Genomic DNA, 27,472 nt, shown 5'->3' with positions numbered 1-27,472 from the left:
TAATAACCAAATTTATGCAAGAAATTACCTTGCGGTAGGACAAATAATAGAATACATAGATACTTAAAACATGAAAAAACAATACATTGTGTAAATATTAGCAAAAGTGCAGTTAACTGAAAGTTAACTTTCAAATAACCGTGATCGTACATTGGAAAAGGTACTGTCAGTGAGGCTGTGACAGATTTTAAGCAATTGAATAAACCTGGCCTCCAAATATTGCAATCTTTTTATTGTCTCTCTACAGCTCACCGAGTCCAACATCCTACCACAAATGCTGAAGCGAATCAGTCTCCCACTCATCAAGAAACTGTTTGCCAAGTCTCGGAGCTATGATCACCTATTTTCAACCTGAACTAATATTCGCATGAAAAACCTTATTTTCCTCCCTTTGCTCGACTGCCTGCTCTTGATGTTTAGAATAAAACCACAGAGTTTATCAGTCTGTACAAATTCCCGAGGCGAAGCAAATCCACCCTGTATCTGAGGAGCGCGATGACCCCTGTGCATTTCCCATAGTGTTCGCAAACAAAACCCCAAGTAAAGCACGATGCTCCTCTCATGCGCTGTACAAATGTAAGCCACACTGAGCGCGATGCATAATCTGCATTCTGCAACCTACCACGCTGAAAGACTCCTGTCTCATCCACACTCTCTTCATCTCCGCTCCTTCAAAGGCTGCTGAGGGTGTATTCAAACAGCAGGATACACACTCAGCTAACAAACCTCATTAAGAGCCCATACACACTTTCTCAATGCTAACACTAGCTGTCACACAACCCCTCTCAATGCATACACTGGTGGCCGCACTGACACGACAAAGCATCTTTACAGAGCTAATTAGAAGGGTCCCCCTCTCTATTTGAAACTCATCTGAATGGGAGGGAAGATGATAACGAGGAGGGGAGATAGACAGAGAGAAGGAGGAACAGGCAGGAGAAAGGAGAGATACTGAAGCGGAGAAAGCGAAGACACGATGCCTGCTAATATGCACAATGAGATAGTAGTCGTTCGTAGTGTGGAATTAAAACAGGGAGCTTAAGTAGGCAGGGGGAACTAAATTACTGTGACTCCGCTCGGTGTAGCTCTGGTGCAGCTCTGATGGCGGAAAGCGGGGAGGGAACTGAGTGCTGCACCATTTTGATTGGTTTGCGAGTATCTGGAGAGAGATAGAGGGAAGGCTTGGGTGTGACACCAGCTTCACGGAGAAGGCGGTAAAAGAGCAGCAGCTGACATGGACGACATCTCTAAAAGCCTTCTCGAGAAGCCTGGCGCGCTCTTAAACACAAGTGAGAGAGTAAATAAACAAGAAGAGAGCAAATCCGCCGAAAAATATGAAATGCTGAAATCCGGTTGAACACCTGGCTCGCAGATAAGACACTTAACAACTGTGTGATGTTTTGGCCTACTGTGTTTTTCTGCAAGCTAATTATTTGTGTGGAGTGACTGAAGGAAATGAGTACAAGTATTCTCCCTCTAAAATGTATTTCAACTTCTCAAACTATACACTTAGAGAAAGACAGAAAGTCACATTGTACTTGCAAGATTTCCCTCCAACGTTCCCCCATTTTAATTTAATTTTTTTTTCTTATCCTTGTATCTGAAGCGCTATTTGAGTATTTGTGTGTGTGTGTGTGTGTGTGTGTGTGTATGTGCGTGTGTATGTGTGTGTATGTGTGTGTCAGTCTCCATGTTTGAGCATGTGCATACAGACAATGCCAAATTGGCACTTGGGTCTCGGAGAAGGAAACAAGGCCAAGTTGAACTTCAGAGACCGAGTGAGGGAACTGATTGGGAATCACAAAAAAATGACTAGATACCAATAGAACAATAAATAATATGATTGCAAATGTGAGTATAACAGACCACAACAGAGGTCTATTTAAAAGTAAAAGAAATAAATACAATGTATCTCTGATTAGTCCATTGAAGAATTTAAGTTCAAGTTGAAGTTATGACCTAATTGTTTTCCTATCAAGCCCAGTGGCCCCTGATGCGAGTGCAAGGGATTCTGGGAGAATAGCAGGTGTCCCCATGTCACAGAGCTTCCCAGACAGCTTGTTAATTTGCACAACTTTTACACACACATTTCTCCCCCATGCGTGTGTGAGTGCATTAGTGTGTATGTATGTGTGTATATATTAGTGATGGGACTTGACCCTGGCGAGTTGCGGCAGTGTTTCGCGTCTTGCTGGGCGTGGGAAAAAGACGGAACCCCTTTTCACAGCTGCCTCAGCCAAGGCCTGGGCTGCTGGGGGCCCCTGTATCCCCCTCGCACCCCTGTACCCTTGTCTGACTGACTCCCCCCTCCCCGTCCCATTCAATCTCCGGCCTACTGGCTTTCAAAAGCAGGACCCCCTTCCCAGCCCTTCATAAATACATCTCATTATTCAATCCCTCGTTTGCATAAAGATTCCAAAGAGATCTCCACTCGGCTCGCAAGGCCTGAAGCCCCTCAGCCTTTTGGACCGCACAAGTGCAAATTTCGACTTAGTAATCTCTCTGTGTTAATATTAGTTTTAAAACGCTGTGTGCACACTTGCTAAACCATCTCAGAAACTGGGTCTGAAATTTTCTATTTTGATGCGTTTGCTGCTCGGAGGTTTTAAAGGAGCCCTTTTTCAAAAAATGAGGAACAAAAAAAGGCGAGTGAAAAGAGAGTTTAGCATGACCATTAGCAAGTGCTTTGCTAGTCTGTATTCCATCTGCCACTGGCTATTGTACAGTACTTCTCACACACTCACACACACACACACACACACACACACACACACACACATGCGCGCACATACAACCCCCCGCCCCCCCTCATTTGCTGCAATGCATTACTGCAGAGATTTATCTCCTATCAGCCTGTATAATACTGTGGTTATAATTTACATCCACTTTAGAAAACAGCAGCTCAGTCCGGTCCTTGCATATGCTAATATGAAGCTTGGGAAAATCGGCCCAAACTCAAAGAACTCTATACTAAATTTGAATAACTGAGCTTTCTATTGAGCCTCAAGGTTGTGGAACCATGAAGATTTGACCTTGCTAACAATATGTACTTAGTCTTCAATTCCTAATGCTGAAATATTTAAGGGGAAATTGAGGAGAATCCACTTAAAGCTGAAAATGTTTTTGTGTCTATCTTATCTTGAAATAGCATCACGTTTTTTTAGTCCCCTATAAGCATAGGAAGCGAGAATTTAAAATTCATTGTTAAGGAGAAACCCAAAACAAATGTTTGTGCACATCTTACGTCGGAGCTTCCCTTGAGATTTGAGGCACATTGAAGTGTTTTGACTGAAAGCTGAATTATGCATGTGCTATACCTTTATGTAAATCAACACACCGCTTAATAATCAGGAGACTTTGGACAAGGGGAGGTTGGCATGTCAAAGCATTAGGGCCGAGAAGGACAGAGCCACCCAAACACTCTTTCCACATGAGCAGGTCCAAACCTTGGGTGAGTCCGACGCCTGCGCTCTGCTAACGGGATAAAGAACCGCAGCAAAGATTACACGGCCACCTCCCCTGCACCTACCACACACTCTACCTGACAAATAGGATCATAGTGTTTGAAGGGATAAAACGCTGACTGCATGAGAATGAAAGAGGTGTGTGTGTGTGTGTGTGCATACGTGCATGTGTGTGTGTGCACGTGTGCATGCATTTGCCTGCGTGTTATGTGTGTGTGTGTGTGTGTTTGTGTGTGTGGGGAGAACGGTGGATGATGTACACTGTAAAAAACATTAATACTTCAAAGGAGAAACAAATGATGGAATTCAGCACAGAGGTCCTCACTGTTTACTATGTGTTGCCGTTGGATACAGCCTATTGATGATAAACTATTTTTATGGGATGCTGGGGTTGCAAATCCGTTTTGGTCATGATATAGAATTGTATTGTTCATGTGAATAATGATACAGAAGACACACATATCTAAATGAGTGCCATAAAACAATTTCAGTTTGATTGAACTCAGGTGCCTGCCGTTGATACGGGATTAAAAAATAAAATACAATTAAACTCCATCATATGCATTCGTATCTACAAATAAAAAATGTATTTCATCAGTTTGTTACTCAAAATGGAAGTGAAAAAATATGTTCCATTTCCTTTTTTTTCTCATTCAAAAAAGTGACAGATATTACAATCTGGATTTCAAAATAAAACCAGTCATAGCATTATACATCAGTTTTATAATCAATTAATTATTGATCATGCAATGTATCTTTCAATTATGACTGATATATTACTACACCCCAAGACGCGTCCACAATTATTTAGAAATTATTGCAAAAAAAAAAACAAAAAAAACGGCAGCACATACTCTTTTCATACACACACAGCTGCAATCCTCAGTGCTCCAAATATTTGGGATTCATCCTTCTCTACACATCTAGACTTACTTAGTAAACTCTAAGCAAAAACTATCAGGAATATTTGAAAGATCTATCATTTTGAAGGATAAATTATTGCTGCATTGAAAAATATCAGATGTACACCGAGCAAATCGCTGGTGTGTGCACTTGGGAGCATCGCGGGGGCTGCTAAGTCCCAATGACAGGCAAATCATGTCTGTGCACATGTGTGATTATTTTACATAGTTACCTACGGGGTATGTAGAGCTGCTCATCCTCTCCGGTGGCTGTTTGGCTTTGTGCTGATGCACACATCGGCAGTGATGTCGCTGGCATTCCCCTTTTAAGAAAAAAAAGGAAAGAAATCATTTATGTGAATTCAAACTCTAATTTCTAATTAGGGATAAATAAATAATGAACACGTAGAGGGGTGGGGGAATATGTTTCATGCTTTTACCGGTCCCGTTTATTTTCTCTGCAAGGCCTGCTGCACATAATATGCTTGATAAATGTATTTGAGAAAACAAAAAAATAGTATCATCATGAAAAAGTGGTGTTATTTAGGAACTATTTCACGGTAAGCACGCTTCACCTGGGGCGCATTCCAGTTGCTAAGATACTTAAGTGCAAGATAGCTCGAGAGATATGCTATGTACGAAACAAACAGAATGTATAAATTCTTCACAAATACCAAGAGATCCACGGCACTGAACAGAAAGATCGAGGTTACATAATAACCTCGCATTGTTAATCTAATTTTCATTGCGTCAATCCGAGACACGCAAGTCTGATCATACTGACTCACACTGTTCATATGCAGATGTCAACACACAACGCACGCACAAGTACACACCATCCGAGGCCCTTGTTTAACAGCGCACATCAAATATTGTCAGTCATGGTCTAAATAGAGCATGCTGGGACTTCAGGGATATTCAGTCATCTCTCAGGCTTGCTGATTCCGCTCTAATAATAGATCAAACTCGGCGCCGTTGTCCTATTTTGTTCTTATCTCGCAGGCAAACGTGAATATAATCCACCCAGCCGAATACGAATTTCAACATATCTGCCACGTCTAACAGGATTCAGTTTGGGCGACGAGAGCGTGTTGGGAAACGGGCTGGAGATGGGCTGCGTTTAAATCATCCAATATGTCACATGTATGGGATGCATCGTGCCCCGCCGGTGGTGGCGAAGGCAATCTGAGCATCCTACGTGAACCTTGCACCGGGGGATCGCCTCCTGGCCGCTCGGGGCCCGGGTTGTGCCCGCGGGCTCGCATTCTCTGACCTCACTGAGACATTACCTTGCACCAAGTCCTGCCCATGTCCGTCCAATTATACATCATACCGCTTATGTCGAGTTAATTACAGCCAGGGGACATCACTAAGCCTGCACACCTATAAAGGAAATATACTCGGAGCATCAGTAGGAGTCAGGGAGTCTGCTCTCCCACTGCAGCTCTGCAGGCTGTAATGACCACCCTTAGAATTAAGAATTGACCAACTTGGAGGCCTGCAAACATGGCCATCGCCAACATGTGAGATATTGGAAAGATGCTGCTGCTGCTGCTGCTGCTGCCAACAACATCACGTGAGTCGCGGATGGACCAATCACATGGATCCTTTAACTATTTCTGTCTCTCCCTCCCAAGATAGCTACTGTTTTAACACCCACACACAAATAAGCTGCAAGCCAGATTTTTTTTTTCTTTCTGTCTTTTCCTTTCCCGCACACGCGTGTTTCTTTTGTGTGTTAAAGAGCAGCGGGTGGTTTGATCTCCCCCTTCCCTCCATTCCCCCCCAAGCGGCCCGTACGGCATCACCGTGATGCCAAATTCACGCCCTCGGTGGCGCGCAGGTGGCTCCACGGATCGTGCCAAACGTGGATCCGACGTGAAACCGCGCCGCGTCCAGATGTTCTGGATCCGACGCTCCTCATCGGATCCCGGGCTTCTCCCGCCTGTTTCCCCTCAGCATCCTCTGCCCGCTCCACTCCCGACATCATCAAGCATCCACATCCACGCCGGCGATCCGCGCCACGCTGAGAGAGGAGCCCCCTCCCAACCGCGGGTTTCGAAGTGCTCGGCGTCAGTTCGTACTTTCGGTTCTCTAGCTTTATGAAATTAAAACTCATACAGCTAGATAACCAAAGACACAAACTAACCCATCATCTCTTAAAGGGGCCGCCTCTCCTCCTCCGCCTCCTCCTCCGATAGAGAGGACACACACACACACACACACACACTTGATTGGCACCAAAATGCAAAAAAAAAAAAAAAAAAAAAGAGTGAGCGATGAGCATCACATGAACACGGGGGCGTGGACGCGCAGTGTTCGTCCACTGACCACATTAAGGAAAAACAAAAAACAAAAAAACAAGTAAATGTGGATTTATCGTGGAGGGCCACAGTAGACAATTGCCAACACTGAACATTGTTAAAAAAAAAAAGTTGCGTTAGGAATAATTAGCAGCATGAGAACGTTTTCGGCAATATAAACCTGTAATAACACATGAAATACACAACAATCCTTAATTGACAGAAAGCAGGGGGTATCTCACTTTACTTACACATCAGGCTCACACCTCCACTCATTTCCTCCACGCATCCCAGTCCCACTTTAAATCTGTTCGGATTTAGTCTGATCGTCTCCCGTGCACAGTAACGGCACGTTGGTTTCCTTTCTCTACCTCTCTATCTTTTCTATTTTTTTTTTCAACCCCCACTATCTTTTAGCGACGAAGATGTCCTGTCGCCTGCAAGAGGACCATCCCTGTGTCCTCTCCCTCTCCCGGGCGAGCTGCGACTGAGTGCACATGGTGAGCGGATGCACAAACTCCGCCTCGGCGGTGGAGAGAGAGAGAGAAAGAAAGGGAGAGAGAGAGAGAGAGAGAGAGGCGGGAATCTGCTGAAGCCATAAACCTGATTATATGAATCAAGATGAACATTAGGGTGTGATGTGTCAATTTCTCTTGCAGTTCCAGATGTTTTGTTCCCTCCAGTCTATTTGGATCGTCCTCATCTGTCGACTTGTTTGTTGTTTTTTTTTTTTTTTGCATTTTTTTACTAAAAATGCAACTCTGCAACTGAAGTGGTTTGGTGATCCAAATGTAGTACACTAGCGGTAAACTTGGTGCGGCTTCTTCTCGAACTTAAGTGTATGACTAATGTCGGTAGGGCTCTGGCGAATCCCTGAAATTCCAATTAAAGCTTGTAATTAAAGCGTGGGTTCGCGTGCGACTCGCTCGTGCTCTTTCCCCATTTCAGTCCTTTGCGTGTAACTTTCTCCGCGCCGTTTCAAAATACGGAGCGACAAAGTAGTCCAAGTACAGCGCTCTGTGAAAAACAAGGCCAAAGAGCCAGTGTTGGTTGAAGAGAACATGCACCATGACGCGCTCTCCGGCCTGTCAGGAGCCAGAGATGATCAATAAGCTTAATTCCTCCACAAATTAAATACATCGAATTTAGCAAACGATGTGAACTTTTGAACTTTGTTTTAATTCCAAACGGGGATCCCAAGGTTTAATTGGAGGCAGAAACTATTAATACAATATTCAGAGTTGGAGATGTCCGAGTCTGGTGGCGGGAGAAATGATTTCATATAGTAATAATGAATTTTCTAAGATCATGGATGTATTTAGAAGTATCCTGTTGTGTTTTCAGGTTCTTCTTGCTGTGAGGATCCACAGAATGAGTTGACCTACATTCACCATCATGGTCGCTGCAGTCGCGATGAGGCGTTACACTAAAAATGTTACTTGTGCCTCCTGCAGTGACCTTGCAAGAAGATCCGGTCCGATCGTGGCTCTTTCTTATCGATGTAAAGACCCCAACACCTCACACTCACTCGGGTTGCAGACCGAGACAAATCTTCCACCCCTTGTTTTTGCATAATCATAAGAAAAAAATTGAATCTCTCCTTCTGCGTCGAGCAACGGTACGTTCTTGTCCTTGGGTTGGAAGGGGGTCGGGGGGGGGGGGGGGGGGGGGTGGCCTGACACCACGCCTCATCCCAAAACCCGGATAGCATATTGAAGCTATGCGCTGCCTTATCGCGTGCGATATTATTATGATATGACTGCTATCTGGGCTGTGGCGATGAGATGGTGAGTGAGATACTCATCACATCCATGTTGATAATAACAACAATAATAATAATGAAAAAGAAGTGCACCCCAAACAGCTTGCATTATCACCTCAACTTTGAATTAAGAAATGTGTGTGTGTATCAGTATCTGCGTGCGTGTGTGTGTGTGTGTGTGTGTGATAAACAAATAAAAAGAAGAAGAGGCGGCCTATATTGTGATGCTCCAAACGAAGCCTGCATCAGATAGCAGTTACATATCTGATTATTGCGCATGGGCAATCTGTCATCAGCATCGTGGAGGGTGCATCTCTCCCACCGACCAGTGCTGCGGCCTAGGGTCCGGCTCCTACGCGAGGGTCCGCCGCCTCTGCTCTTAATCATCCGCCGGTAGATCCGATCAACGGCGGCCCCTCCGTCCTGTAATTGAACCGTATGCGCGTGCCGGTTCGAGGAGGAAGGGGCACCGGAGGCCCGTGCGCCCGTTCGCCACGCGCTACATTAGCATGCATTTGCACAATCCGCGGCGCCGGCGAGCATGCGCCGAAGCGCGTGTTACACGCGTCCATCAACGTGCTTGATAACAAAACTGCAGCCCCGGCGTGTAATAACTGTATCATTGTATCATGCGATGATTATTCCACTCGTCTCACGTGGATGAAGTCAACGTGAGAATATATTTATCAGGTCATTTATTTAGCTAGGAAACTGGATGCGCTGTAAACAAAACTCAAGAGGAATAGTTGTTGCTTTTACTTCCGTGTTTACAATAGGTAGGATGCATGCGTCACGTGACCAGAGTTACGCCAGGAACCCTATAGAACCAAACACATACACACATGTATGTTCATACTGAGAAGGTAAATATACATAAAAAATAATTCAAAACTTAATTTAATGAACATTATTTTAAAACAATCGATTTTTATATTTTTTGTTTCAAATTGAATGTTATTCATTTACTTTTTTTTTTCTTTAACAAGAAATAGTACTATTGTTACTTAAGATACAAGCAGTGAAATTTTGCACCGTCTCCTTTTGTCCGAGAGCCCAAGAGATGCGCGCATGGAAAATGTGCGTGTGTGCGTGTGCGTGTCCTCAGATGGATTTTCCCACAAACAAGTGACAAGGAAAATATACCCCCCCCCCCCTTAAAAAAGAAGAGAGAGGGAGAGAAAAAGAAGAAGAAGTCAACATCAAGTTCAACAACGTGCCAGAGAGGGATTTACATGACAATCGGGTCTGGGGTCCCCTTCCTCCCCCCACAGACCCCAGACCCCCGCCCCCCCCTTGCACCGCAGAGTCTGGCGTCAGCCCCGCTACACTTTCCCAGGCTCACAACAATATCTCTCCGCTGAACTCTGCACTGCAGCGCTGCCTGGGGCCTCCTCCTCCCCATCTTCCCCCTCCTCCCCTCCTTCTCTTCTCCTCCATGAATACTTCGTCCACGAGCACATGGTAGCGAAACCCTCATTAATTATTCCGGAGTTTTGCGTGAAACCAAATTAACATTTGCATGATGGGAATCTGGGCCAAATTTACACCGACCTGGTGCACTAGATAGAAAAAAGATTCAAAGTAGGCTGTGTATGTGGGGCACCAAAAAAAGCCATGATGCACTTCATGTGTTTTAATCCCCTTTGTGTTCAGTTCAGATCGCTGGGTATTTGTCTCTCCTGTAATGCAGACAGTACTACAGGAGAAACAGTAATCAGCAAATCAGCAAAATATGATTTTTTTCCTTGTTTAAAAAGATAATTACACCTTTTTTATGATTGCACATTTTTTCTCGTATCATCAGTGCGTGCGTATTTTCAGCTCTCCCGCACACACACACGCACACACGCACACACGCACACACACACACACTCTCTCTCTCTCTCTCTCTCTCGCTCTTTCTCTCTCTCTCTCTCTCTCTCTCTCTCTCTCTCTCTCTCTCTCTCTCTCAAACACACACACACACACACACACACACACACACACACACACACACGCCCCCCCCACACAGACATACACATATCTATCTATCATTCAAATCAGATCATTTTATCAGACGTGGAAACACTGATAGCATACAATAAAAGCCCGAATTTACGTGCAGGATGTTTCACGGTTTCACATCAAGCGATGCTGATAAATAACCCAGAAAGCAACGCAGAAATAGCCCCACGCGTGTCTTTTGTTATATATGTATTATATCATATTAAATATATATATATATATGTGTGTGTTAAATATATATATATTTAATTATAATAATAATCATATTTGTTTTTAGTGTCTGACAATATGTCCCTTCTTCATCCTTTTTTCAGACAGTAGTCTCCCTCCTCCACATCCTGCCGGCAGCAATTCTTTCAAATGTCGCATTTCTTTTTTCTAGTATCTTATTAATACACTCCGGTAAATATAATACATCTAAAATAATCATCCTCGGAAAGTGTGTGTGTGTGTGTGTGTGTGTGTGTGTGTGTGTGTGTGTGTGTGTGTGTGTGTGTATGGGGGGGGGTGTTGCGGCTGCTCGCAGGACGAGAGGCGCAAAGAGGGAGGGCGATGAGGGTGATAATGATGACGAAGATGATGATGAGGACAGGTATGGGGAGTAGCTGGGACCGATCAAATTAGTTTAACACTCGTGTAAGATCAAATAAAAGGAGGAAAGCTGGGAGTTACAATTGGTACAACAATAGTTCTGCTAAAGAAACAACAACATCAATAGTAATAATAGTAATAATAAATAATATATAATAATAATAATTAAACATCCTCCAGGGCTTTATTTGATTTATTTTGAAATCCACATCCCTGTGAGGTCAACATAATACACAGAAATAAATCAAACAATATTTATGTATGTATAGATATACATATATGTATATATATATATACACATATATACTGTTGTCTGCAAATTTGGCGGTAAACAGAGATTCCTTACTTAATATAATGTGAAACCAATATTCTACATCACCTAAAGGGATATTGTTTTTTAAAAGCGATGTTTAATTTCATCCAGGTCGCAATTTCCGACAATGTAAAAAAACATTATGTGAATAAAATCCTCCATTATGTTTTCATTCTAGGGCGAGAAACAGGCTCTGTCTTTAAAAATGCAAAGGGTATAAATCAACATATGAATTTACCATTTCTACTAATGTGTGAAACAAATGGCTTTTTTCCCTTTCGTATTAAATTGAATAAAATCGTTTAATTCTGACCAAAGCTGAGAGAAACACTTATATAGGTTCGAGAGAAAGAGGAGGGACAAATCCCGATTCTAAGCATGAGTCTTTGGGATGAAACATCCAGAAGATTAACCACAGTAAATACCGCTCGAACAACAGGCGAAACAGCGACATCCTTCGGTGAGAGCTGAAACAACACCCTCGCCAAAGCCGTGCGATGCAACGTGGAGTTGTTGCAAACATTTTGAGCAAAAAGACCATCGACAAAGCGAGCAAAACTCCTCATGGACCAAAATTTAGACCCTGTACTTAAAATCCAAAGGCCTTTCAAACGAATAACTGCAATAAAGTAGAAAGAGGCTCTTTCAAATGTTAGAAAAGCTCATATAAAATCATACAAAGGAGGAGACACAGGGATCAGGCATTAATTAAAAAAGGTGGGGAGGGGATTTACATGAAATATATAATTAGAAGTACGAGTTTATTGCGCAGGCAGGATAGTGTAGGAGAAGATCTTTTGTCTCCTCAGACGGAGAATGAAAGAAAATGCTAAGGGACTTTTTTCCAGGACTATTTCCTATTTCTCATTAATTAAGTTACAGGACAAGAAAGAAAAGAGATGCTCTTACTAAGAGAATTTTAATATATTGATGATTATCAATTTATTATCTACATAATTTCCCATGTTATTCTTCAGATTATTGTTATTGTTGTTGTAATTATTAGATTATTGTCATTATTATGTCAATATTCTTATCAATACCATTATCATTACTACAAGTGAAAGGGTGGTTACCGTACATTTATCCTAAACACATCCCCATTTCTACATGTATCCGTCGTGACTGTTTCATCATATCTAGTGGTAAGACTGTTTTAGATCTTTGTGAAACACATTGCACTCACCACGTTACTTTCCACAGTCTTCAATGCTAAAGCTGTGAATGTTTTTAATGGCAACAGTTTGAAACATAAAGTGTTTCACAATGAAATTACTCTTTGAAAGCTCTTTTCATAGGTCAATACACCTTTAACAGGAGAATATGTTATTCAGTTAGTCAGCATTTGAAATGAAATTGCTGCATATGTAATGCAATTAATTTAAGGGTTAATTCATTTCTTCATTGATATATGATTTGTACTTAAATGTCTGGAAATAACTAAGAAGTTAGCTGTGCAAAGTCATGGTGCTCGAGTTTTCTCTTTAACTCTAGGTTTTTATTCCTCACAGGTACTTTGTCCCTAAATCTGGTCAACACTGTATTTAACTGCACTTTGTGGACATCACTGAGAGCCAGATGGAATTCAGAAATCCTTTTTGGTAGGTTTGAAACTTGACAAAAAAATCCCAACGCTTCACACAGGTTACCTTTCAACTTGTAACTTTGACATTTTGGAAAATGAAACCCATGCAAGTATGTTCTTCAAACAGAAATTAGATCATTAATTTAAAATACAAATAACCTTTAATTGGATATTTTAATGAATATGGCCTTTCAGCCTCTCTGTGTTTTTGAATATTATTATTTGAGCATCTTCAAGAGGAAAATGATAATATTTGAAGAATCGAATACTTCCTCATGTCTTCCATTAAATATATGTTAGAATTGATAGGAACATTTTAAGAGGAGCCAAACAGCCCCTCAAGGATTTCAGTTAAAACCAAGCCAAAGTACCAAGACCGTCAGTCAGGCTGAGGTTTGGCCTTCAGCTTTCAGATCATTTTACATGGGCTGTAACTAAGCTCTATGTATTTCATAGATTTCTTAATGATAAAAAAAAACGTATTTTCAACGTTTTAAAGTGTCAGGGACGTTGAACAGATTTACTTTGAGGTGACCGCATGAGGGGCTGGGCACTTAGAAGTGGGACGCTGAGAATTAAACACATGATGAAAAATGAGCCAATCAGCGAAGCCCTGGCATACGGTTATAAAATCATTATATTTTAAAACTACTTAGCATGCTCTTAATGCGGAAGTAGTTTAACATTTTTATGCAAAAAAAAAAAAAAGACAAAAAAGAAAAAAGAAAAATCAAAGCTTCACAATTGTTCCACTGTTGTTACATCACACCAATTCTTTTTCGATGAAACAAAGATAATTAAAGTAAAGAGTTTTTTTTTTTTTTCTCAGGATGCCAGTGACACATAGTTGAAAAATAAACTAGCAATTTTAACCAAACAATCGGATTCTTGGAAAATGACGAACTCCTTGAAATTCTACTGAATTTTTCTGTTCTTTGATATAAAAAGGCGGACATCCTACAAAATACTACGAGAGCCAAGCGCAAAAGTATATAAAATACAACTACGATAATAAAGTCCGCAGCTGTTCAGACAGACGCAGAACAGACGCACAAGTTCCTACCTCCCCTGTGGCTCCTGCGCGGAGAAGCAGTCCGTTCCTCCTCTCGCAACGATCACGGCGGACCTGCGTGTCCGTCAGAAGAGACGCTCCCACGCAAGTCGAGCCCGCGCGATTCTACGCCCACCACATCCACCGGACGCATTCCTGTGCACGAGTTCGGGCGCAAAAAAAGGAAGGAAAGGAGGCGTGGTGCGTGGATGAACCCTGGGAGGCGTGCGCCCTGCGCCGTGGGAGAGACACGTAAACTTGGATACATGACTTGTGGAGATAGATAGATAGATAGATAGATAGATAGATAGATAGATAGATAGATAGATAGATAGATAGATAGATAGATAGATAGATAGATTTGAACGCAAAACTGTCACGCAACATGCAGTTATAATGTGGAAAAACTGCGTTTTTTCCATGCAGATAGTTAAAAAAAACATTTTTTTTACTCCTTAAATCACTTCAGTGCGATTTTATAAGTTAAACCTTGTGTTTTTTTTAATTTTCTATTGTTGGGGAGCTTTGAGGGCAGTTGCCTGTTTGAGACTAAGGGCAGCCGTCAATTAGCCCTATTTTTCATGATTAAATAAAAAAAACAGGGCAGTTAAACTCTTAGAAATACTTCTAGAAAGAGACAAATAATATCTCTGCTTGTTTGACCTCTAAAAGAGAAAAAAAGTTTCAGAAATGAATTAATGAAATTATTGCAGCACTTATTGCTTAAGAATTCTATTAAAATCACAAGAGGTTGTTCATCCATATGTTTCTACATGTAGATTATATGTATATGAACAATTAATTTCAAATGAATTATCATCTTCTTTGAAACAGTCTCTCTTGTCAAACTGGCTTTGGTTTAATTTTAAGAAATAAGCGAAAAACATTTCACTTTGTTTTGTATTTACCTCCCAAACACACACACATTTGTCAAACCTTCCTGTTTTAATAATCCAAATTGCATCTGGACACTATAATTTTAAACAAACAAAATGTTGCTCATAAAGCTTTGTGTACATGTATATACTGTGCTACTAAAATATAATGTTCTCGTCTTATTCATCACCCTGTAATATTTCCAACCCCCTACACACACACACACACACACACACACACACACACACACACACACACACACACACACACACTTGGGGTTCAGGTTCTCTGTTCAGCGTTGCAGCAGACGATTCCCACACATGTGACATGAAAGTGTGATATGTCTCGCCGGAGTATAATTGGCTGGCTCCCTCCCAGACAGACCCGTCGCACCACCCCATGTTCTTGCATTTTAGGTCCTATAAAACGGTGTCTGGCTTGCTGATCCCACAAGCCCTCAGGGAATAGACCCCCTCATTCATGATTTGGATGGTTTGGTTCTGTCCATGATCCCTTAGCAAAGAGTTTAAGGCACTTATACCACCGTGAACCTTTTTTTTTTTACCTCATTCACAGTTAATTACTTTTTTCTGTCACTATAACAAAATATTGGATTTATCATTACTGCAAAGAGTCCCATCCATTACCTATTTCCTTACTTCTATTCATCACAATCTTAAAGCTTGTGGCAAAAATTGGAAAAAAGGGATATGCTTTCAATCCTTTCATATTTACAAGCCCTTTTTATGGGGCCTTTTACAGACCTCTAAGTTGTTCCTACAAATCTGAACAACCCCGTAAAATCTTCTCCCCTGCGGCCAGATTCATCAGGGTGGAGGGAAACATCCCATTATGTAATGATGACAAAGAGGGCCGGCCAGGCCAGAGGTGAGATGACCCTGTGGACCCCTCTGGGCTGCTGGAGTGTGCCGGTGACCGCAGGGGTGTTGATGGACTTACGAACTTGTGGACAGTGCATTTGTTGACCTTTGGTGTCTCTCGCCGGACAGCGGGCGGATGTGTCTTTAACCCAATCAGCAGTGATCAATTGACCCGAAACATCGTAACTGACTCGTGAATCTCGGCCGATCAGCTGTCTGTTTGAAGTGCAAATAAGTCAGTAGCAATGAATCTCTCCACAAATCACAGCCAAAGTACAATTTGAACTTGAAACCTCTCAAAAGCAAATTAATGGATTTACTTGAGTAACATAGCATTGATTTTTTTTTGCATTATGGAAAATCCATTCAGTGTCATCTTCTTTGCACTCTGAAGGCCCAGACAACCGCAGATCTAAAACAGGAATACATGACAATGCAATGAAATACTACAGGTTTCTCTTTTAATGAAAACTATATTTCAACAAAACAAACACTTGTTCTACTTATTCAAGGTGGTCAGAACTCATTTGGATACTTGAATAAATATATTTATTCATTTTACTCTCTTCCTTTTTTCTAGAATGTACATATTATAAGATATGAAATTATATAGGTGTGATCAAAAGATCAAAATAATGTGTCATATAAGCAGTGAACTGTTTCATATTTCACCTTGTCCCCCCCCCCCAAATATATCCACCTTTTTGTGGTGCAACGGGTCCCTTCTATCCATCTGTGATTACACCCAAGAACCCAGTCTAAAGAGTATTATTCATTTTACGGCTGTGTGTTCTAAGCCCGTAATGATAAAATGAACCTGAAGGTTAATTATTAGGCTCTTAGGTTCACTTAAAGGCCAATTATTACATTTTCTGAATCTTAAGTTTCTACCCATAGCGTTCATAAAAATGAATTTTAATCTGTATTAGTTAGAGGCTTTTAGAGGCCTGTTTCTGTCAGAAACATAATTTGCTGAGGTGAACAAAGACGTGAATTATGGCGTATGTATAATTAGTGTGCTATAAACAAATGATAACAAATCAGCCTCTGTGTATTTCCTAAATAACAACATTCGGAATTGGTATGTTACATATAACAATCCGATGCTTTTTTTTGTTATGCATTAATTTTGAAATTATTGGCGATGCATGTGCAGTTGTATGGAACTTACGGCCGAGACGCCTTTTCTGTTAGATAAATGTGACGATGAGAAATAATCTCACCCTCAGTCAACCGTGAAAGCCAGACAACCAGTCAGTGTCCCAGCTTCTCACCGCCTGGTTAACAGTCACACCTGACATGTGTTGTGCGCGGTGTGATTCAGTTAGGTTGTGTGTTTAAATAGAACCAAAAAAAAAAAACCAAACAAACCAAAAAAAAAAAAAAAATCTCATGATTTGGTCTTAATGGATAAGACTAACACACTTAATTGAGCTCCCTATTAAATCCGCATGATTGTAAGTTGTAGCTAGATATCGGCCGCTCCCCACTCGCACGCACACACACACGCACGCAAACACATGTACCGAGGGGTAGTCATTTTTCACCCTTCCTGACAACTCTGGGAGAGGGTCTGCTTCCGTGTAAGGCAGACTGGCAGGACTGACACTTCCATATAGCCACGTTAATTATGGGCATCTGCTTGGATGTCGCAGTCTGGGGGCCTTCCAAGGTCCTTGGCTGTTGTCATAGGGACGGTGGAGAACCGTTGGTGGTTTGGGGGGCAGACAGAGACCCTGTTATTCTCTTGAGGGGTGGCCAGACATGACCCCCCACGACTCGCCTCTTTTGATTTGGGTGGGAAACAGCGAGGGACCAGCTAGGGGAGAGAGAGAGATCATCTTGGAGAGAGAGAGAGTGTGTGTGAGAGAGTGAGAGAGAGAGAGAGAGTTTGCTGGGATATACTGTATCATTTCACAAGTATTCATTCACAATGTGTATTAAATATCTATGTCAGATTACATTCAGGCTACAACAGGAATTTTTGTTGTTTTACGTTTTAGTTGAATATATTTGGACAAGTGCATGGGTCAACACACTACTTTTACTCTCAGTGTTCCCCCATGCATATATTAGCTTCAGTCTGTGCTCTGGAGTGTATTGTTGTGTTTTCCCAGACTTCCCTATTTGATGTCTCTTTTGTCCCTTTGAATAAAAAAAGATTGATGAATGGGAGGAGGGTGGCAGCCCCCCCCTCCCGTCTGAGGGGGAAGACAGGCGTAGGCAGGCTGTGAGCGATCCCTGCTGGACAGCATGGGGACGGGCAAAGAGACATCCATGAAAAGGGCAGGAAACATATTTAGATGAAGTCATTACAGAAATATTGGCTGAAGACAGTCACGCATTCACAATGGTTCGGGATTTAAAACGTTCTTGAGTAAAGGTAAAAGATTATAATCAAATTATTTCTTATGCAGACTATTTTTTATGGTCCTATAATATCTTGTGTATTTTTATCGTTAACAAATACGAGTGTGAGCTTTTCATGTTGCCTTTCACTTGACTGACTATCTTTTGGCTGATAATAATTAATGATTCAACATCATATAACATTATATAAACACCTTTATATACTTTTTATATACTAATGACATACTTTTATAAACATTTTTATAAAGTGCCTTTCACAAAATGTTGAACACGTTTGATCAAGAACATTAAACAGCCATAACTGCATATATACATATATGTTGAATACAGACACATACACCTATATAGACATACTGTATTTGTATATAGATGAATGTATGTGTGTATGCATACACACATACACATGCACACATGCAAATACATTTAGTTATCTTCTTAAAATAATTGCTTAAGCCATTTTTTGTTAATTTTTTTCTAAAATCAACTCTGTCAAGATATGGCCCAGTGTCTTGTTTTCTGAAAAACTTGAAGAAATGAGTGCCGATTATTTAAAGAAGGTGACAATATATCCACATATAGATAATAATAATAACATTAATGATAATAATAATAATAACTAAGATAATAATTAGAATGATGATAATAATAACTTTATCATTTTTTCCATATAAACATATATCCATAAAGATAAACACACAAATATGTTCAAATAGATGTTTACCTATATATCTATATACACATTTGATATGCAAATGCGTACGCACTTGAGGATTGTATTCAGTTACTTATTAGTTCCTATAAAAACTTGTTACTGACATTCATAGGTCTGTTGAAATAGAAACATGTAATATACAAAAAGAGGTTGGAGAGCAACTGTAAACCAAACTTCCAAAATGACATGCAAATAATACTTATATTTGTGTTGAGTTTGATCAGTTAATGTTGTATAATACACTTTTAATTACTTCCAGTGCGATACAGTGTTTATTAACTGATATGATTAGTGTGAAGCAACAAGAGCGTTATTAGATATCAAAATGCAATAAATGTGAGATAGAGAGAAAGATGGAAATTATTCAAATTTAACAAATTTGTTCTCCCTTCTTCAGGGAGAGTCCTTTGTTATTCTCCACAACTTGCTAACATTTTATGAGTGGAATATGATCCACGAATATTTGTTAAAAAACAATTCAATTTAACATTTCTAATTTGTCGCAAGAGAAATTGGTGTAATTTTTATTTTCTTTATGGAAAACATGATTAGAGCACCATATCTAGCAATCAATAGTTTCCTACTGTAACTTTACTAAAAATTTTTAGCACATTTGAGTATTTTTGCGGGCCAAAAAATTATTGAACAAAAGAAACAAAGGAAATCAAGAACAAAAACACTGAGAGACCAAAATCACTGCTGGGCTCCTTATTCTTTGGAAAACGTGACGCCACTTTATTCCACTAGATGGCGCAAAAATACAAATTTCAAAGATAATTTCTGATCTGTGAATTTCCTCTCCACGTATACAAATGTAATTGTTTCGTTCAAATAAAAGAAAACAGCCGTTCTTTGTCAGGCTGTAAAGGACAAATATGAAAATGTTGGGGAGGTGGGCAGGAAACATTTCAAAGAATAATTTGTCAGCAAGGATATTAAGCAAAACCATCATCCTTGAGCGCGGCTGAAGAGCTCATTAACTTCTATTAGCCGGAAAGTCGGTCTTTGCAGGAAAATCACTGGATTACCAAAGGGATGAGAGGAATCAACTCTGTGTCCTTAAAAAAAAAAAGTCTTGCAAACATCTATTAGCGGAGAGGTGACAGCACGGGCCAAGAAGAGGAGCTATCGATGTGAGAGGGAGCGGTTGCCGTACAGCGAGGAGACCATTAGTGGCATCCAAGGCTGCAGAGGGAGAACCCAGGGGACAAAGGAAGGAGACCTGAAATCGGGACTCACTGAATGTCGCAGTTCAGCACAGTTTAGGTCTCGCAAGGCTGCTGAAGTTTCAATTAGACTGACCTTTTTAACCAGGAGGTTAAAGATCAGGCCTGCATAATGAGAATGGGTTTGTTAGCAGGTCAGCCAGTCAGCTGAGTGTGCGTGTGTGTGCACGCATGCGCAAGTGTGTGTGCATTTGTGTGCGTGCGTGTGCATGTGTGTCTAGATATATTGGCCTTAAGCCCTAAAAATCAATAGCATACAGGAAACAGGGATACTGTTTCTCTGCTTTCAGGTACCATTTCATCAGGGGTGAAATGATGGCAGTGTGATTTGTGAGACATTTTCCAGCTGCTGAAGGATTTATGCGCCGGTCTGCATTTTCTTCATTCAACGTGTACCTGTCACCAAGCTGGGTAGAAAAAAAAACTATAGAAGGATGTGACTGAAGGACAGGCTTGTCGCTCTGAGTGACTCCAAGGAGACACGACTTCTAGATTTTAGAATTCAGGTTTGGTTTGCACTCATAGATATTTGAAAATTGGACACTTTCCATCATCCTTATCATGTGGAGGCGGTTTGTACGCAGCAGATTTGATAATATTCTAACACACTGCGCAACATGTCAGGAAGAGTTATAGACTTTTCAGATCTGTTGGATTTATGATTTTCTAATGTTTCGATGTGTTATTGTGTGGAAAAACAAAACTGATGGGCAATTCCATCAGAGGTGTGAAATTTGTGCGTGTGTGTGTGTGTGCATCCTTGCAAAAAAGGCAGAGGTAATTGCAATTTTCACATTTGATTTTAAAGATTTATGAAAAAAAGACTGGTGCAACAGCACGGTTTTAGAGAAAGGCTGTTATGCCTCCCCTCCGCCTGTTGTGCATTGTGTCCATTTCTCTGCTAAATACTGTGAAATCATTCTTTGCATCCAATTTATTTCTGCAATATTCTCAGTTATTGACAGGTCTGCTCTGCTAGGCATTCTGGTCTCTTAGCAATCTGTTATGGCTTCTATCATAATTCCCTCCTTCAGTTCTGGGGTAAAGATAGGAATCCCTTCCTGAAACAGTGTATAACATACATTTCTGTAAGGTTCTGTAACATTCATTTGCAGTGATTGGAAAATAACAATTTTACATTTCTGTAGCAGTGAAGCGCGGGTTGATCAGAGAGAAGGTGTTACAGGAAGAGTCATGAGAATGTTTACACTATTATGAAATATTGTCCTTGAACACACTGAGGCATCAGTTGTGAAAGAAGTTGTTTTTCAGCGGCTCGCTTTCATAAAAAACGAGGCCTAGGAACAAAACCCAGACTGAAGACCTTGATGATGAAACACTGTTCAAACCAGAGTAAAGTAGGTTACTGAGAGTCTACAAATCCATCCATCATTTAACCGTATCACAATTATTGCTAAAGAGGGAATGAAGAAATACAGTGAAAATATCTTGAGCAAATAAATTAAAAGGTCTCTCGTTTGTTTTTTTTTAAATGATTTCATTGTTCCAATATTGAACAGATAACTTGGAGGAGTGACAGGAGGCAGGATGGAAACAAATGAAAGGAATTACAGCAGAGAGAGGGAAGAGTCTGAAGCAGTGTAGCCTTAAATTTGCTGCTATTATTCATGAAGTTCACTTGAAAGTGTAATTCCTTCATTATTACGCTGAAAAATATCACCCTGATGATGTCATTTGGGAGACAGCGCTGCTATCGAGTTTTAACAGAAACCTGGAGGCAGAGGGAAATCTCAAAATTCAAGGTAAGCTGTGGGCTGAAAACTTTATTTTTCTGAAGTTAAAAGTCACAGTCTGTACGTCTTGGCCAGTGCTGGTGCGGAACAATGACAGATGAATGGGCTACAACTTTAAAGTGCAGATAAGGAGAATTTTTAAATGGTCTTACAACAAGGGATTTAAACTCATTTCAACTTAAATTTTCAGATCATTAGCCCTTTAAATGACTGTTATAAGTCATGATATTGAAATCTGGGTGGGATTTTTTTGGCTTGTCCTGCAAGTCTTATAGAGCTCGACAGATGCTGTATGATGGCTGTATGCATTATGACCTGGAAAACTAATACACACGATAGATTACTGCACAGGAGGAGATAAACCAAACACAAGTCTTTCCAATAAGGGACTACAAATCCCAAATGCGTTCAACAGCAAGTTATTGTATCCATGACTATCAACCTGAATGAAGGTGTTATTAAAGTGTTAATAACAACAACAAGCAACAAGCTTCAGTGACTGGTGAATTAAAAAGAATTCCAAGACAGAGATTTTTATTCACACCTAGTTTGGTCATCATGTAGCTGCGGCAACATTTAACATTCTTTATTTTTTAATTTATGGTACAGCTTTCACACCCTACGGCTGATATAAATACATCACATATAAAAGGAAAAATAGTGCTTGGGAGCTGAAACAACAGAGTGAATAAGATTGGAGCATGACTAAGTCATTAATAGTTCAAGAAATGAAAGATTTATTTATGTGATTATTTTTGTTTGGTTTATTTCTCCCAAGTTGTACATTGACTTTTCTAGCTATGGAAACTGCAAAGAAAGACACTAACATCTTTCTGAACAAGGATAATTCTACACGGATCATTGCAAATGATTGTTTTCTGTAGCAGCTGCCTGGAATGTGATAATGTGGCTGTTTGGAGTAAAAAAGCAGCCCCAGTAAGGCCATAGCACCGAGTATAGGATGGATTTATAAGGTTTGTTTCTTGGATTATGTGGAAATTTAATGATAACAATAAATCTCTGACACTGCTTCCTTTCTTTCTAAGTGTGTCTGTAAAGGGGTGTAATAAAAGAAGACGTTGACAGCAGCGCTTCCTGCTTCCGAAGCTTTTTAGTTCTTCTTTTAGAGATCCCGACAAATACTAGATGAAAACAAGAGAAGAGGGACAGGGGCTGATTGGGACACCACAGACCACAGATGCTGCACAGGAGCTCATTAGACACACACACACACACACACACACACACACACACACACACACGCACACACGCAAATGCTCGCACACACAAATGCAGGAGCACACGTGCACACACACAAAGAGCTGCTCCACCACAAATGACCTGAATTTTAATTGCCAAGGTAAATCAACACTTAATTGAGCATGTAAAAGGTTTTTATTTATTGTGTGTGTGTACGTGCTCCTGTGCGTGTATGTCAGTGGGGGGTTGTGAGCGTGCAGTGTAAAAGCACTCATCCTGACTGTGAAAGCTTCCATGGAGCCGCTGAACTGTATACACACACACACGCATGCTTACACACTTCAAAAGGACAAAACAATTCAAAGATGAGGATTTCGAAAGGTGAATAAAAAACTTAAAAGCCTCCGCCTGCCTCAGCAACCTGAGATTCATTAAATAGGAAAATAAATTAAATAAATTCTAGAATTTGTTTCCTTATAGATGTGTTTGTTCTCCCCTCTCTCAAAAATCTATCCTTTTTTTTTTTAATCCTCCTCTGATTTTCTCATCCTTGTTTTTGGCTGCCAAGGCCTCATTTCTCTTTGCTTTCAGAATAAAGCATCTATTTTCTAATACACTACTGAGCTAAATTTAGTCATGTATCCCAGTTTAGGATCCAGCAGTCTTGAACATTGACATTTGGCAAAAACAAATCAGGCTTGAGGTCACCTTGTAAGCTGGATAAAATCTGCATAGACATTGATTCAGAAAGATTGTTTGGTGTAGATCGGTCACATTGCAGCCAACATTGAACGGAGGTCAATATCAATTAGGCATATATGATTAATAATTCCCAACCTGGAGCATTTGCTAACTCAAAAACATTTAGTGTTTGATTTGAACGGCCCCCTTCATAATTCTGCAGTTATTCACTGGCTGAGAGCTGAGAGACTGATTCAATGAAACATACTGAAAAATTAGCTTGGTTTCGACAGAGAAACCTCCAACCTCTGATGACACTGTGACAACTGAAAGCTCAGAAAATGCACTTCTATTTCAAGGGGGGGAACGAGACTCTCAAAGAGTCATTATAAAAGCATTACGGGGTAATTTTGATGTCCTTTTTATACATCTGCTCATTTTTTGTTTGTGGTGACCCCACATTGTTTGGTTACAAATCAATTTGCTCTGTTTCAACTCACTGCTGCTGATGTTGCATGATAGTCATTAAGCTTGTCAAACAGACATGAACCACCTCAGAATATTCATGGATTGCCTGAGTTTGACTGTATACCTTTTCAATTTGCACAAATTCTCTCCATTTGCACTTTTCAATTAACCCTGTTGATTTGCACAACCGTTCCTGACTTTGACACAACAGTAGAGAAACTGGTGTATACTCCTATATATATTGTTCAGATATCTGCAAACAACATTTCAGCAGTATCTTTCATACGCTGTCTTTCATTGTACTATTATAGATTCATTGTGCGTTGTGCTTGCATGTTCTCCCTGGGTCTGTGTGGGTTTCCTCTGGGTTCGCTGGTTTCCTCCCACAGTCCAAAAATATAGGCAGCGGGCATCCCCGCGACCCAAAGTGCAGGATAACTGGTATAGAAAATAAATGAATGAACGAATATGTATTCATTTTCTACTTAGTCAACTGTAGGCAGCATAGAAAGAATTTCATTATACAGGGAAACGCCATATGACAATAACCACAGAGGGGTGTGGTTTCTCTTAAAGATAATGCAGCGGAATATGACATTTTCCTTGTAGTGCTCAAAGCACTTAAACTATAATTCAAGGGGACAGGATGTTCGTTGGATATTAAAATGGTATTGCAGTATTAGTACTTTTTTTTCATCAGGAACTGCTGTTACGTTATTCCACATTTAGTTTTTGGTGCATTGGACACCACAAGGTCAAATTCCATAGTGTCATTGTTGTTATAGCAAACATTGTTGTTACAAACATTACAGTCAGTTTTATCTAAAAATCAGAGACTCTCCTCAACTGATCTACATTCTACTCATCTACATCTTGATAAAATATCACAAGTTATTTACATTAAATATTACAAGTTCCTTGAGTAGTCAATGGACTCGACAAAATCAACAGGAAACAAATGAAAAATCTTTCTTTAGCAGGCTTATTGATTTCTGACCCATCTCTCTTCTTGGCTGTGAGACCCAATAGTGGCGGGTAAAGGGCTGGTCATGGTCTTCTATATGAAGATATCAGTCGGTCCAGAGAGATGAACAGCTTGTGAGATGAACAGACGGATGCAAGATGGAGCGACATTCCCTTGTGTTTACCAGACAGTTGGTTCTGATAGAAGCAGTGGTGATTGCAGGTGGGCTGCAGGTGGGCCACATCGATCATAAACATGAAATTAGGCACTGACACTGTGTGAGAACAGACCGTGTTATTGTTACCAACAAGATGACTGGGTCTCAACATGTCTCACTGAGTGAGGAGTAAAATGGGAATTTCATTAAATAGATTGCTGGAAAAATCCAAGACGTCCTAACCACATCAATCCAGATAATAAAGTACAAAAGGGAAGTTCATTGATGTCAACAAGCTGATGCCTCGGTGGTCCATTGAAATAAAAGATCTCAAAAAATCTATTTGTCCCATATACTATACTACTTAATTCTAAACTATTGATTTAAAACAGCTTTTTAGTTTTGCATTTATGGTGCAATCTGAAATCTACACATTTAAGAATATTCCATTCTTCTTAGAATGTCAGCTAGCCAGCTGGAAAGTTTTTCACCTCAGGGGTCGCCACAGTGAATCACCCATCTCCATCTTACCCTGTTCTCTGTATCCTTCCCTCTCACACCAACTACCTTCATATCCTCTCTTACGACATCCATAAATCTTCTTGTTGGTCTTCCTCATGTCCTGTCTGCCAGCTCCAATTCCAGCATCCGTCTACTAATAAATTCACTATCCCTCCTCTGTACATGACCGAATCATCTTAGTCTGGCTTCTCTGACCTTCTCTCCAAAACATCTAACGTGTGCTGTTCCTCTGATAGACTCATTCCTGATCCTATCCATCCTAGTCACTCCCAAAGAGAACCTCAACATCTTCATCTCTGTGACTTCTAGCTTTGCCTCCAGTCTTTTCATCATTGTAACTGTCTCCAGGCCTTACAACTGGTCTCACCACTGTCTTATACACCTTTCCTTTCATTATGGCTGATAGTCTTCTATCGCATAGTACCCCTGACACTTTTCTCCACCCATTCTAACCTGCTTAAACCCATCTCTTTACCTCTTTTCCACACTCTACGCTACTCTGGACTGTTGACCCCAAGTACCTGAAATCGTCCAACTTCTTGATCTTCACTCCCTGTAGCCTCACTGTTCCTCTTATTTGCACACATATACTCTGTCTCGCTGTGACTAACCTTCATTCCTCTCCTTTACAGCACATACCTCTACCTCTTTAAAATTTCCTCAATTTGTTCTTCGCTCTCACTACAGATTACAATACCATCTGCAAACATCATGGCCCATGGGAATTCCTGTCTAACCTCATCTGTCAGCCTGTCCATCACCACTGCAAACAAAAAGGGTCATTGAGCTGACCCTTGATGGCGTCCCACCTCCACCTCAAACTTCTCTGTAACCCCTACAGTACACCACACCACTGTGTCGCAGCCAGAACACCAGTCCTGCACCAGTCTAACATACTTCTCTGCCACTCCAGACTCCTCTCACAATACCAGAGTTTATCTCTTGGCACCCTGTCATATGCTTTTTCTAGGTTTCCAAAAACACAATGCAGCTCCTTCTGGCCTTCTCTGTGCAACTCTATTAGCATTATTGAAGCAAATACTACATATGTAGTACTGTTTCTAGGCATGAAGCCTCCCTCCTCACTGTCCAATCGAGCATACAAGTCATTGCACGCCCTTTGTTTTGCCTTTGCTACCTCTACCTTTACCTCACACTGTTTCTCTCTGTACTCCTGTCTGTTCTGTTCAGCCCCCTATGTTCCCGTCTTTTCTGGAAAAAAAGTGTTCACTACAGCCGTTTCCATCCTTTTTGCAAAGTCTAGCACCATCTGTACCTCTGTGTTCCTATCCAGTATAGCAAATCTGCTCATCACTGCTTCATCCCCTCTATTGCCTGCACCAATATGCCAATTGAAGTCTGCACCGATTACCACTCTCTCATTTCTGGGGATATTCTGCATCACTTCATCAACTCATTCCAGAACTTCTCCTTCTCCTCAAACTCACATCCCACCTGCGGGACATAGCCACGAACAACATTGAGCATCACACCTTCGATTTCCAGTTTCAGACTCTTAAGTCTATCTGACATTCTTTTCACCTCCAGAACATTCCTAACAAACTCCTCGTTCAAGATAGCTCCTACTCCATTTCTCTTCCCGTCAGTACCATGATAGTACAACTTAAAGCCTGCTCCTAAGCTTCTAGCCTTACTACCTTTCCACCTGGTGTCCCGGAGACACAG

At 40.8% G+C, this 27,472-nt stretch overlaps 1 protein-coding gene across 5 annotated transcripts in view; it reads right to left on the bottom strand.

The window, feature by feature from the left end:
- The window catches only part of LOC147218964 (uncharacterized), a 29,473-nt gene extending 15,339 nt beyond the window's left edge, over positions 1–14,134 (bottom strand). Inside the window, exons 1-2 of one of the 5 annotated variants that reach the window (XR_015108668.1) lie at positions 13,988–14,134; positions 4,604–4,689 (exon numbers count right to left, since the gene is read on the bottom strand). Coding sequence is in view for 2 of the 5 variants with exons in the window: in XM_086171932.1 (XP_086028058.1) it covers positions 4,600–4,689; positions 6,175–6,290 (206 nt within the window). In the remaining 3 variants the exon portion in view is untranslated. Of the gene's footprint in view, positions 1–4,599; positions 4,690–5,655; positions 5,842–6,174; positions 6,295–6,920; positions 7,160–13,987 lie in introns of those variants that run through there. The other 4 variants (XR_015108667.1, XR_015108669.1, XM_086171933.1 and 1 more) reach the window with 4 other exon arrangements.
- Positions 14,135–27,472: the final 13,338 nt, after the last annotated feature.

This window comes from Fistularia commersonii, chromosome 25 (genome assembly GCF_037954325.1).
Source record: "Fistularia commersonii isolate RoL2024-O1a breed Wild chromosome 25, RoL_Fcom_v1.0, whole genome shotgun sequence".
Classification (NCBI taxonomy): Eukaryota; Metazoa; Chordata; class Actinopteri; order Syngnathiformes; family Fistulariidae; genus Fistularia; species Fistularia commersonii.
The sequence above is the reverse complement of the archived record's forward strand: the minus strand, read 5'-3'. Positions and strand labels throughout refer to the sequence as shown.